At 44.8% G+C, this 14,123-nt stretch overlaps 1 protein-coding gene across 1 annotated transcript in view; it reads left to right on the forward strand.

The window, feature by feature from the left end:
• Window positions 1-7,468, forward strand: part of PPP1R8 (protein phosphatase 1 regulatory subunit 8) — a 28,156-nt gene extending 20,688 nt beyond the window's left edge. The window contains exons 3-7 of the mRNA XM_074926039.1: window positions 1,505-1,658; window positions 2,279-2,499; window positions 4,130-4,274; window positions 5,393-5,457; window positions 6,456-7,468. Coding sequence (XP_074782140.1) covers window positions 1,505-1,658; window positions 2,279-2,499; window positions 4,130-4,274; window positions 5,393-5,457; window positions 6,456-6,809 — 939 coding nt within the window. The 3' untranslated portion in view covers window positions 6,810-7,468. The remainder of the gene's footprint in view (window positions 1-1,504; window positions 1,659-2,278; window positions 2,500-4,129; window positions 4,275-5,392; window positions 5,458-6,455) is intronic.
• Window positions 7,469-14,123: the final 6,655 nt, after the last annotated feature.

The raw sequence follows: 14,123 nt of genomic DNA on the forward strand, positions 1-14,123 counted from the left end.
AATAAGGTCCATGTGATTTTTATGCTTGCGGATAAAGCAGAGGAATATAAATACCATGTCTTATTCCAGGCTGTCTCATTTTTTGGACGACTTTGTAGTGCCACAAAGTAACTGTCTAGGTGCTCATTGCATCAGTTTTCTGGTAGCTCAGAAAAACCCCAAACCATGGCCCTGTAACTAGTCTGATACCATTGGCTCTTTCGAGCTGAGCATGTGGTTTATACAGCTGGCAAAACTGAGGAGCAAACAACTGATTGACACGAATGCTGCTGCCAGAAAGCGAGGTCCTGCCTCATCACACAGCCCAATAATCCATTGCTTCACTAGAGCCAGCTGGGATGTGCATCTGACTGAAGGCAAAGTGATTCAGTCCACTAAGAGAGTAGAAGTCTAACACAACAAAAAAGTGCTTTGCAAGCTGAAAACTTTGCTCAGACGTGTGGCAGTGCGATTGAGGAGAGGGAGGATTGTATAGCTGGGAGTGGAAGGGCGGAGAGGGGAGAAATCCTTGTGCTCTAGCAGGCAAAACGTTAATTCAGCTCAGACCATCTTAGGAAAGCAATGCTTTCCTGAACCAAGATCTGTTTTTTTCTGATGGAAAATGTGTCATCAGCATTCCCTTGATCATGCTATTGAAACGTTATGTGTGGGCTTTGGTAAATGTTTCAGAAAGCAGGAGAAGCCATCTGTTAACAGATCTGTAATGCATTGACAGCCTTTGACTTGTGCAGCTGGAAGCAAGAAAACGCAGGTTAGATTAAGATCTTGGAGTACGGTGAGAAAGAAGGCTGCACTGCCTGGGTACAGTTAGGCACAAGGAGTTCCTTTCAGCAACATTGTTGATAGAAATATGCTGTGTACATTGTGGGACTGTGTGAACATGTTCCTTTGCTTTTCAGAGGTAGTTTATGTAACTGATATTACAATATGTAAGATCTTGTTTTAAGAAGAGGTTAGAACTATGATGAATTAAGAAGAAATGCCTAAAATTAATGGTTTACTTGAATAGACTAATACAGATTCATATCACAGTACATATTCAATGAAGTTTGACATCATTGTTATAAAGGTCTTAAATCTCCTGTATGTCAATTTCTATAAAGAAATACAGTTTTGCTGTTATGCATGGGACTGGAGATCATTTAACATAGGTTTCTGGCTTAGACAAGGCTCAAGGTCATCTGCATTGAGGAATGTGTAAAAATCATTGGGAGCAGATGCGAGAGGTGTCTCTCTTGTATGAGACAGTCTCATCCTTTGAAGGATTAGTCTAGTATTGGCTGATAAAGAATGATATAACTGGGATTCTCCCATATTCAGCTGTTCTGATTTTACAAAGAAAAGATTTGAGTTTCTGTATTTGTGTCAGACAACTGAAATATTGATAAGCTGTTGATGCTTTGTTTTGAACTTGCTCTGTTTATTCATGTTCTTGATTTTTGTCAGGAAGATCCAAAAGATTATAGGAGTCTAATATGCTTCTCTGTTTGATATTCTACCTCAGAAGCTCATCATTGATGAGAAGAAATACTATCTCTTTGGGAGAAATCCTGATCTGTGCGATTTTACCATTGACCACCAGTCTTGCTCCCGGGTCCATGCTGCCTTGGTCTATCACAAACATCTCAAGAGGGTTTTCCTCATAGATCTAAACAGCAGTAAGTAGTGTGACATTTAACGAGCTAGAAGTCGATATTTCAGTGCTTAAACATTTCTGAATCTGAGACACTTTTTCCATTCTGTTGTTTTCACTGTGTGGATAGATGACTATAATCTGAATTAGCATCCTAGTGAAAGATTGGCAAGGGTTAGGAGCAAAGGAGTATTTGCTCCAGTCAGCTTACATCTGCTTCCCTTGGTGTTTAAAACAACATTTCTAGGCTTTTAAGAGGCTAAGGGAGTGGAGGAGAGTGACTTGGCCTTCCCTTCACAGTTCTAATGAAGCTTTCTCTTCTGAGGGTGGCTTCCCAAAACCTGATATACTCTTTTTTCCACTGAGGGAATGATTCCAGACATGGTGCATTGGGACCTACAAGAATTCAGAAAGTAAACGGTGTTTGTCATTTATTTCCATGACTTTTTGAGGACTCCTGGTGTGTGTTATCTTAGTTCATGAAATGGTAGGTAAAATGTACATTGCTAATGTTTCAAGTGGTACCTCAGTGATTTGTATCTCAGAGCAACCATGTACAGTTTCTGAACTTCTCAAGACTTGAACTTGAATACTGTGAGTCCAAGCTGATGACTAACAGACTAATGTGCATTTTGATATTCTCAGCACATGGCACATTCTTGGGTCATATCCGTTTGGAACCTCACAAACCCCAACAGATACCCATTGATTCCACGGTTTCATTTGGTGCTTCTACACGGGCATATACTCTGCGAGAGAAGCCTCAGACACTGCCATCAGCTGTTAAAGGAGATGAGAAAATGGGCAGTGAAGATGAAGAGCTCAAGGGCTTGCTGGGCCTGCCAGAGGAGGAGACAGAACTTGATGTGAGTATGATGGCATGTTGTACCTAAATGGCATTTCCAGCTAAACAGATCATATTCCCCACTGGTTTGCTTACGTTCAGGTTCTTAATTTCTTGGCCTTGAAGATAGTCTGAGGTGTCTTCTGCGGGCAGATAACCTCAAACCATCCCACCATGATAAGCCTATGATCATGCCACTTCTCAGAATGAATGACGTACTGTCCTGGTTTCAGCTGGGATAGAGTTAATTTTTCTTCTTAGTAGCTAGAATAGTGCTGTGCTTCAGATTCAGCATGGGGTTTGGTATGAGAAGAGTGTTGATAATACACTGATGTTCTCAGTTGTTGCTAAGAGATCAAGGACTTTCCAACTCCTCATGTCCTGCCTGTGTGCAGATGCACAAGAAGCTGGAATTGAGCATAGCCAGAGCACTGGACCCAAATTGGCCAATGAGATATTCCATATGTGATAGTTTAGGCCCTGCCAGGACCAGAGACCACATTGCCGTTGTCTCTCCCCCACCCTCGGACCGAGTAGGGCACAAACCCCAGGGTTAAAATAAGGAGAAATTTAATACAACAGTGTAATAAACAATCTGAACAACAACAATTGCAATAATAACAACAATAAACAGTAGTAACAGTAAACAAGACAAAAGATATACAGAGAAATACTGCAGTGAACACGCTAGCCTGGCACGTGTGCTTCCCGCGACAAAAGCCACAAAGGAAAGCTTCCCGCACTGCCCCACGTCAGCATGGTATCAATAATCCGGCTGGAGATCCCTTCCCCCTGCTTGGGAGAAACTTAACCCTATCCTAGCTGAACCAGGACACCATATCATGTGGCATCATGCTCAGTGTATAGAGGTGGGTCAGCTGGGAAGGAGGAGGTTCTCCCTTGCTTCTGGGATTGTGGTTTCAGGATCTTGGTTTTTTTGGGATCACTAGCCAGGAACAGGCTGGGTATCAGTCAGAGGGTGGTGAGCGATCACATTGGGCATTACACCTTTGTACTTTCTATTATTGGTATTGCTTTATTTTCTTTCCATGATTAACTTGCTTTTATCTCAACCTGCAAGTCTCCATTTACCCCATCAATTTCACAGGGGAGGGTGAGTGAGTGGCTGTGTGGCATTTGGTTGCTGGCTGGGTTTAAACCCCAACACCTGGTAATCCTGCTAGTCCAGTGGCCTTCTCACAAAGGCTTGCCAGGGAGTACATGTTCTCCAACAAACATTACCCCAGGTCAGGGGTGATTTCCCACACTGTTCCCCATTGCCAGGTAACAGTGAATGCTGCCCTATTTCCTAAAGTTAGCTAATGAAGAGGGGGTGTGTGGCATGTGGCATTCAGGGGATTGCTGAGGTTGGAAGGGACCTCTGGGATCATCTAGTCCAGCCCTCCTGCTCAAGCAGGCTCAGCTGGAGCAGGTTGCCCAGGATGGTGCTCAGTCAAGTTCTGGATATCTCTGCAGACAGATTGCACAACCTCTCTGGGCAACCTGTCGCAGCGCCGAAGCACTGTCTTCCCAGGGGTCTAAAGACAAAGCTGAACAGTCTGCTGTGGTCTTTTGATAGGCACAATCACATGATTAAATCAGACTTCACATACTAGTTGCTTAAACTATTTTGTCTCCAAATTTGTTATTAGAACCTGACAGAGTTTAATACAGCCCACAACAAGAGAATTTCCACACTAACCATTGAGGAAGGGAACTTGGATATTCAGAGACCAAAGAGAAAACGGAAGAACTCCAGAGTGACATTCAGTGATGATGATGAAATCATCAATCCTGGTAAGTAGTTTGCTTTTATCTTTCCGTTATTTCCGTAGGTATTCCAAGGCCCTCTTTCCAGTATTCCCCTGGGGATTCCTCATGGCTGCATGCGGATCAGGAGAACAGAAATCAGGCAGTCAATATTTGGGATCTGCTATTTCAGAGATGCTGTCATCTGGCTCACTTAAGTCTTTGAGCTCTCTCTGTTTCTTTTCTACCTGTAAAATAACTGCATGATTTGTCCAGGACAGGGATATCACACTCAGCTTCATTGTTCAGAATTCTGTGAGATGTTGGAAAAATCTCATGGGTCCAAAACAAGGAAAGTGTTTTAAATTTTTTGCCTTCTTTAGAATCTAAACAGGAATTAAACTTGTTTGTTTTTCATCTGTCCCCTAATGCTTTCCTTACCTGTTGCCTAATGGATATCTATCTCAAGCTCAGAGGTTTTTTGCTATTTGTCTGCATATCTGAAACAAGTCATCCTCATTCAAAATGATGCTTCTGAAGGTGTATCCAATTCTTAATTAGTATTTTTTCTCCCTTAGCTGTTTTACATTAATGGCATTCTTATTAATGATATTTTCTATGGATGATATTCCTGTTAAGAAGAGTAGCTTATTAATGAGCATGCATTTTAAAATATAGTCTGGAGCTAGTTTCATTTGGCAGTGTTTACCACCCAGAATAACCATTTTGATTCATAAGGTGCTCAGAACATTCTAATGTAAACAGCAGTCATTCACATTACAAAAATGATACTTTTTTCAGACTTTCAGAGTCTCTATATTGAATTCTTCTGACTCTGCCTTCAAGGTCCTCCAGGGACTTCTGGGGCTACCAGTGTGCCTTGTCAGCAGCAGCTCTCAGCCCAGAGCTCCATCTGTTCCCCCTCCCCGTTCTCTGGCAGGGTGGGAGCCTTTACCAGAGTATCTGATAAGCCCACCCCGAAACGAAGCCACTGGGTGTCCCCTGAGCTCCTCTCTGTTCAGGTTTGTGCTTACTGAGAGCTGTTAGAGCGCTGGCTTTGAGAAAGAAGGTCCGTGTACCAGTTATTCATATAGGTCCCTTCACCTGACAGATGTTTCTCTTTTCCTGTGTGTTTACTGAAGGCTTCACTGTTCTTGCCTTTACAGAGGATGTGGACCCTTCTGTTGGCCGTTTCAGGAACATGGTACAGACAGCAGTAGTCCCTGTCAAGGTACAGAGTAACTCCCAACTTTCTAATTAATACATTACATCAATGAACTGACTTTATGAATTACACCTTAGAAACGTAATGTTCTGTGGTGGAAAGTGTTTATTGTTAAGCAAAAGTCATGTTCATATTTCACAACTGTCTGTCTTTTTTTTTAGCAGATTTGACCATTTCCCTTCAAGTCCAGCTTTAACTCTTTACTTTAATAACACATGAGATCAGTGGCAATTTTTTTCCTCCCAAAAATAAACACTTTCCAGTGATTCAGTATGGTAGTTCCAGGCATCAGTTAAAATTATGGGAAGTGTGGAAATAGAAAGTAAAAATGAGATGTTGTTTATTTAAATACTGTAAGTGCTAAAGATTTCATAAGGTTGTCTACTAGAACTAGCAGGGTTAGGCTCCGAAATGCATGTGTTGCCAGTGCTATATTTAATTTGAATATGCTAGGAGTAGGAAACACTTGCAAAACTTCAGGGTAGCTAAGCAACAGTGTAATAGCAATTTCACTTGTTGCTGGTATACAAGAAATAGTGGATGTGGAAAAGGATAATTCTACATAAACCCCAGACTGCAGAAGAAGGTTGAGCAGGAGCTAAACAAAATCACACAAATGATCTAGAAGTTGCAGTTTCTTAGTGTAGGGGAAGGAGGGTCTGTGTTGCTGACTAAAGACCTACTCAGTCTTGCGTTCAGGACAAGCTCAAGACTGGCAGCCCTGTATAGGAGTAAAGAGGTGCTCAGACCTGACCTAAGGTAAACCTGAGCTTCAACTTCTGTCACTCCTTCCTGCATTGTGCACCTTTAAGAGTTCATTATTAACCAGTTTTCAAGGAAACTCAGAAGAAATCTTCTGTGACAAAGATTGGGACGTGGTCTCTAACCACTTTAGATGTGGCTGGTGTCGGTGTCTTTTTGGGGAAAATGGCATTGGCATCCAGTTTAAATAGTTTGCTTGGTTTGTGTATTTTGAATAATTCTTTAAATACTTCCATCTACAGAAAAAACGGTTGGAGAATCCAGGCTCATTGACCACAGATGATTCTGCATCACGACGTATGCAAAACTTCCCCTACAGTGGAGGATTATATGGTGGTTTACCTCCCACTCACAATGAGGCAGGTTCCCAGTCACACGGCGTCCATGGGACAGCACTCATTGGTGGTCTGCCAATGCCCTACCCCAATCTTGCCCCAGATGTGGACTTGACTCCTGTTGTGCCCTCAACAGTTAACATGAACCCAGCTCCAAACCCTGCTGTCTTTAATCCTGAAGCTGTGAATGAACCCAAGAAGAAGAAATATGCAAAGGAGGCATGGCCGGGAAAGAAGCCAACCCCTTCCCTACTGATCTGAGTTGGGTTTTGTTGAGGGAGGGTGGGAGTTACGAACTCCAGAAACTGTTTATGTGCAGTATCGTCTTTTTAAAATTTCAATGGCCTAACCAGATGTAATACCAAGATTGGAGAAGTGAAATATCCTTTAAAGATCTGTCTTCAAACGTTTTTATATGTCTGTTTAAAAAAAAAAAGAAAAAAATACAGCTCCCATCTCCTTTTGAACCAAAATATCTGGCAGCCTTTTCTTAGCCATTAGTGTCCTCAGAGGTTTTTACTCTGGATTTTGATCCATAAGTTGAAGGGGCAGAGTCATACAATTTAATCATCATTTATGGCATGACCCTGCGAATTCGTATATTTGGGTGTCGTGCTTACTATGACTAATGTTGTTCTGCTGGACTTGCTCACAGCAGGTCAGCTGTATCAGAAGTAAATGTTTGTGGGGCCAAGCCTTTCAGAAATCCCATTGGTATGAGTTATAAAATATAGATCAGCTTTTATTTTTTTACATTTTCAAAACCCCACCAACATGGGGCGCTTTTTTTAAATTTTATTTTTAGTTTGGCTACAACTTGTTTTCATTTCCACCTAAAACACTACAGCTTCCCGTTAGCTCATGAGAGCATGGAGTTGAGATGGACAAGGAGTAGCTGGCCTTCCTTAGCTGTGTTCCAGTACCGTATGGGGGGGTGCTGGGGGGGTGGGTAAGGGGTGCACAGGGGGATGGAGCCGAGCTTGTGCTGGTGCTAGTGGCCACGTGCAGGCGTGGCAAGCCCAGGAGCGCCTGGCTGTGGATAGGCACTATCTGCACTCTGCAAACGATAAACAAAGTCCTGTTGACTCTTTCCCCTGCGATAACTTAAGAGAACAGTTTCTTTTGAACTTGGTGGCCCTTCTAACTTAAATAGTTTTGGTTTTATTTGCAAATGTAACGTGAGCTTAGAGTATATGTGAGGTGCAACAAGACACATAAAAAACCCACAATCTGCACACTATTTTGGCTGCTAGTAACAGTAGGAGAGCATTGAGTGCTACTTAAAGCTAAAATTATGAATTCTCACTAGAATAAAGCAGTGTACAAGTTGGTTTCATAATATTACATTTTTTTACTACTTCATCACTTTTTCCATTGAATAAAACAAGCTTGATTTGGATTGTTGCTCTACCCTTCAGATCATCTGTTTTAGATTTCAGAATGTGATTCACAAGTATTCAGACACTTTGTCTTACTTTATACAAGGTAAGGCCAGAGCTGTTTTTCTTAGCTTTACTCTGGATTTTTTTTTCATTCTATAATGCAGTTTAGTTACCTAGTCACATTCCTTTGTTGCTGGGGGGATTTCTCCAGGAAACGTGCACTAAAATGATGTAGTGTACCCAGCTGTTCGTTGTGTACAGTACTGTAGCTGCCCGGCTGAGTGCTGCTGGATCTGTGCTCACAGTGCACAGCTCTGGGGGCTGCTGGAGCGGGGCTGTGGTGCGGTGCCTGTGCAGTGTGGGTTGGACAGATGCTCCAAAATCAGCGTGACCTCTGCACCTGCAGAGTGATTGCTTCCGTCATGTTACTGAGGTGGAAACGAGCTAGTGGCTACCCCATTCACAGGAGCGATGGCTTTAGAGACTGGTTTGTTCCCCTCCCCACGCCACTCTATCTAGCTCAGACTGTTATATGGGTGAGTACAGCACCTTCTCCATGGTATAGTTGTGCTGCTCTGTTTAGTGGCTATTGAATATGATTCAGTCCTCCAACATTCTGCTTCCAAACACTCCATGCTGGCTCTTAAAATCTTTCTCCCTTTATTTTTAGTTTTGCTTCTTTCTGGTATGTAGAATTTTATTTTTGCAGCCAGTCTGCTTTATGAAGGCAACTCTTTAGGGTAAGACTAGTTAGGGCAGGTAAAAGTTGAACAGGTTTTCTTCCTCCTTTTTTCTGTTTTGGGTTGGGTTTTTGGGGGGGTGGGATGGGATGGTGGGGTTTTTGTTTTGGTTTTTTGCAAGTGGCTCTTTGCAAGATTTTTCTTGAAAAGGGAAGCTTTCCTGCTTATTGTTTTTTAAAGCTCTTCTCCCTGGGTTTGAACAAGCTCTCATTATTTTAGAGCTTAGGGGCCATAGCTGGCCAGTACAGGAGGGGACAGTGTAACATCTAGGGGCTTTGTACAGACGTTTGTACACTTGTGTAATATGTAATAGGCCTTTTCACACTTTCTGTTGAGCTTTTTACCTGTAACCTTTACAATGTTGTAAATTAAATGCAGATTTTGCCAGTTTGGAGAGTGTAGTGTGTTCGTTCCCGGCCTACACTTCTGCAGTTGAGACTGTGCATCGTTTGTGGCTTACTGAGGGATTTCTGCCATGGCGAAGTGCAGCTGACCCTGCAGGTCTTGTTCTGAGTGGCTGGCTCAGGCCGCGGCTCCTAAAGCTGCTCCAGCTTCTTTGCTCGTGACCTGTCTGCTGCCTGTGCTGCAGCGTGTTGCACTTTTGCACGCAAGAGTGACACTTAACAGTGGATTTTAAACAGCAGTTGCCCTCTGTTTTCTGAGTGAAATTTTATCTGGTTCTGGCATAATCCTCTCTCTGCAAAAGTTGCACTTTAGAGCCCAACTTTGCTCCTCTCATTGCCCGGCTTGCTGCCTCTGACAGAGACACGCTGTGTCTGGAGCTTGTCCTGGGCTCACTGGGGGAGCTGTAGTGAAAAACAGTGAACTGGGGACTGGTTAAAGATGACTCTGGTGCCTGCAGTGTAGCGTTGAAAGGGATTCCCAAGCTTTGATCAATTTATTGATATTTAGGCTATGGTTTAATATTTCTTCTCAATCCAGCAATTAAGCAGCTGGAGTAGTTACATTTTTCTGTGTGCCAGCAGAAGGCCGAATCTTCACAATTCATGTGCAAGCTGCTGTAGGTAGAAATAGTTGGTACAGGTTAAGTAGTTAACTTCGTGTTAGGATGTTTTAAGTGTTGGTGTGGTTAGCAGTTCATTTCCTATATTAAAGGAAGTATTAAAAAGGAATCAACCTGCATGATAATCTAAAACACACTGCAATGTGGAATGCAGAGATCTGAATGAAGAAGTGGTGAAGAGTTTGCAGCTGAATAAATGATTGAGCCAAAGAATAAAGGCAGTGTTTTCCAGGAACATCTGTCCTTGCAGCATTCACTGGAGTGTCATTATAACCCCTCTCCTCTCTTTTGATTTTGAAATACAAGAATGCAGCACCCAGCAGGCATCCCTGGAGCTAGTCATGAGCTGAGCAAAGTTGTTCTATTCCCAGTGTTTTGTGGACTAAGATAGACCCTGTGACAACATGCCTGAAAGAATGTCTTCTTGGCAAGGAGGTGTCTTTTCCCTGGGGCCTTTTAGGAGAGCAGGGATAGCCTCCAGCACAGAACAGGTGAGTGTGCCAGCTGGAGTGTGCCCTCATGCAATTATACCAAGTGCTTTGCAACACTCCATGGCATGGGGAAAGACCACAGTGGAGGGTTGGACTGGAAGACATGGCTTAGGGCAAGCCAGAGAACTGGTGTGTAATGGCTGTTACTGGCTCAGAGGTCAGATGCTGTTCAGTCATTTCTTCCAAAAGCAGGCTAATAGAGTCAGGTAACTTGTAGGTGCTTTGATCTCAAACCTCCGTCTTAATCTGGCAGTGGTAGGTAAAGGGTGAAAATTGTTTCTGCTTTAACTTCTGCTCACCACCAGGAACAGCTCCTCAGATGAGCCGTGTGGTGTCACTGGGACCTGCCAGCTTGGTGAGGGGACAGGAATGCTAGTGCAGGACAGGGGGTGTGAAGTAAGATTGTAAGGAGTTCAGGACAGACAATCGTGTGGTTTGGATCAGTTTTCTAAATCAGCTTTCCCTGAAGGTCCCATAACCACTGAAGCAGGAAGAGGTACCTCACATACCAGCATCACATTAGTGCCCGAGACTACCCATGGTGCTTTCCCTGCCTCCCTCAGAGGCCCTGCCTGGCTTGCCAGCAGCATTGGTGGTTGATTCAGTCTTGTCTTTTACTTCTTACAAATTTCTCAGAGCAGATGTCGTCTTCAGAGAAGCTTTAAGGGAGAAGCAGCTGTAGAGCCTGAACCTTTGCTGTCCACCCTCTTGTCCAGAGCTGCCTTCTCGTATTCTGGCATGCATCTGTGCAAAGGTTGCAGTCACGTTTGCAGAATGTTGGAGGAGGAGGCAGTCTTAAATACTAGAGCATAAGTACTGCCCTAGTCATTCTGACACATGTTGCCATGGCCCAAGTTTTACTGTCACCTTGCAAAGGCCCCCAGATGGGCAGCTGCCTGCGTGTGCTGGCCTTTCAGCAGCTGGCCAGTAATACTGGGCTAACCTAGCAACTCCATTCATGGCTCTTCTGACTCAATTCTTGGCTGCAATGGGTCGTTTCTGGTCTGGGGTTCCCCAACTATTTCTAGATATGTCAAAGAGGCCTTGTCTTGCTTGAGCCTAGAGCAAATGGAAGCAGCATTTCTTCTGGTGGGTGAGCAGTGGTGTGCTTATGCCCATATCACCCCAGGGCAAGACCTTTCTGAAAGGAGGTGCAACCAATTTTCTCCCATGCCTTTGTAAAAGTATTTTTTATAACTTGAAGAGCTACCAGGAGCTTGTTCTCTATTAACCTCTCCCATCTAGGCTTACCAGAGTGCTGTTACTTTGATAACAATTTCAGGGTTTGGTGAAGATGAGGAAAAGCCAGGAAGTGGACTGTTTAAGCAGCGGTTCTACTGCCTGCTTCAACTTGGATGCCTCAGGTAGCTCTGAAAATTCTTGCTTGTTGACAGGTCAGAGGTTTGTGCTCCCCTGCAGGGGGTGATACAGACCTTTAAGGTGTGGATGTGTCAGGCTGGTTTTCCTTGGATCCTAGCAGCTGGTGTGCTCCCTTGACTTCATGTATCTTCTGTGCTCGTCTGTCTGAGGCCCTGCTTGTAGGATCACGGTCCCTGCATCTGTTTAAGGAGCTCTGACCTCCTGCATGTTGTAACCTCAGGCCCCCAGCTGCAGCCAAACAGCAGCAAAGTTTAGGACTTTGACAAGCAGTGCACTGTGACTTGGGGATGCCTAAAACCTGTGGAAACTCCAGGTGTCTGTCTGATGCCCTGCAAGGCAGTTTCTTCAGGCAATCTTTCTGTTTTCCCCAGTTGAGTTTGGACACCAGAAGAGCAGGTAGAGAGATGCTCATTATTGGTGTGATTTTCATCCCCATGACCTGAAGCTGACCTGTTCAAGGCTTATTCCTGACTTCTCTGTGGGAGCTTTTCTCTGTCCTGCAGCACAGAGATCATCTGCCTGTCCCTGAGTGTTTCTGTTTCTGTGTCTCTGCTTCACTTAACCTTTCTTCCAGCCATGCCACATGAAGAAAATGGGGATTAAATCCTGTGGATAGCAGGACTGGTACAATAAAGGGTTCTGAAAGCTAAACATCTTGCCTCTCTGAGCCTGGGAATGCTGTCCAGCGGCCAAGGTAGTGGCTAAAATGGGCAGAGTAAGAAAATGAATGTCACATGAGAAGTCTGAAAACTAGAAATGGTAATAAAATCTGTGATGTTGTATGGGATGGAATGGTACCCCATGGGTGAGATAGGAAACCAGTGGTGTGTTTTCCCAGTAGCTTTATCTGAGCAGCAGGGGCTGTGACAGAACATCCCTTTGTGTCTCCCTGAGCATCTGCAGTGGGGACTGGTGGGGCAGCAGGGCAGCTGACAGCCCTATGCCCAGGGGTGGGGGGGGCCCTGTGCTCACAGGGGCTGTGTCTGAGGGCAGAGAGCTTGGCTGGCTGCTTCAGTGCAGATTCTGAAGCGCTGGTGAGGGCCCAGCACAGCAGAGGGATTTTCCCAGGGCTCAGGCAGGGTTTCAGTAGCACCCAGAGCTGTCATCTCCACCTGATACACGGTGCAGCCCATGGTGAGCAGCAGGGAGGTGGCTTGTAGGGTGCTTTGAATCTTTGCAAGAGAAATGCAGGACTCTGGAGACAATTGACCAGTCCTACCTGGAGAAGACAGAACCACTGCTTCAGTGACCGTTATTGTGGTGTAAAGCGCATCTGTCCCCTGCCAGCACCAGCAGCCAGAAAGCCCTTTGCACTGACCCACTGTAAATGCCCCTGGGAGATGCTGCACACAGGATCTGCCAGCGAGCTCAGTGACAACTGAAACGATGCAGAACGTCTCTCCAGCGGCCTCCTCTGTGCCAGGAGACAGCGCTGAAGAGCTCTTACACTGTAGAGAGCTCTGCTTTACATGCAGTACTTGTTTGTCTTCCTTTGTTATGCTTAGTCATCAGCCTAGAAACACAAAAATTTCATGTGACTTACATGAACTGCTTGCTGTGTGCTGTGTGCTCCTGGCTTCCTCTTGGGTTATGTGGGGCAATGGTGTGCAGAAATAACCAATTTCAGTAATAACCAGTCTCTGGTAAAAGGGATATTTGTGCCCAGCCTGTCTTTTACAAAAGGCAACTGTGTGGAACTGATAATAGACCCCTGACTAGTAGCAGTTCGTGGCCAGCAGTTTTTCCTTATTTGATATCACTGGGCCCCTCTGTTAGGGTTTATGTTTTCCTTGTTACCTCTTAATAACTTTATCTCAGTTACTCAGTGTGCAGAACACAACCAGTTGTACTAAGATGCAGGTTTACAGTTGCTCACTGCTGAACAGAATCCTAGTCAAGACCTTCACTGATACCTAGTTGTGATGGTTTGACTCTGGCTAAATGCCAGGTATCCACCAAGTCGCTCTATCACTCCCCCCCCCCCCCCCCCCCTTTGTTTTCTCAACAGGGTAAAGAGGGGAAAGAAGATAAACTAACCCTTGTGGATGAAACAAAAGCAGTTTTAATATAAGCAAAGCAAAGCAAAAGTCCGTGCGCGGAAGCAAAAGCAAACAGATTTATTCTCTACTTCCCATGGAGAGGCGCTGTGGGGCCTTCTCAGGATCGGGGCTCCAATATGCGGGGTGGTTGCCTCGGAGGACCAAGGGTGACCCCACCCCCTTCCTCCTTTCTCCCAGCTTTATACTGAGCAGACGTCACAGGGTCTGGAATATCCCTTGGGTCGGTTTGGGTCAGCTGTCCTGGCTGTGTCCCCTCCCGAGATCTTGCCCACCCCGTCCCACTGGGGGGAAATGTCGGAAGGAGCCTTGGTGCTGTGTGAGCACTGCTCAGCAGCAGCCACCACACCAGGGTGCTGCCAACACCCTGCAGCTCCCAGCATAAACCACAGCACCGTGAGGGCTGCTATAGGGGAAAACCGATTCCAGTTCAGCCAGACCCAGTACACTAGTGCAGCATTTGAAGTTTTGCAAACCATTTCCAGCATATTTTTCACCTAT

This window comes from Athene noctua, chromosome 24 (genome assembly GCF_965140245.1).
Source record: "Athene noctua chromosome 24, bAthNoc1.hap1.1, whole genome shotgun sequence".
NCBI lineage: Eukaryota > Metazoa > Chordata > Aves > Strigiformes > Strigidae > Athene > Athene noctua.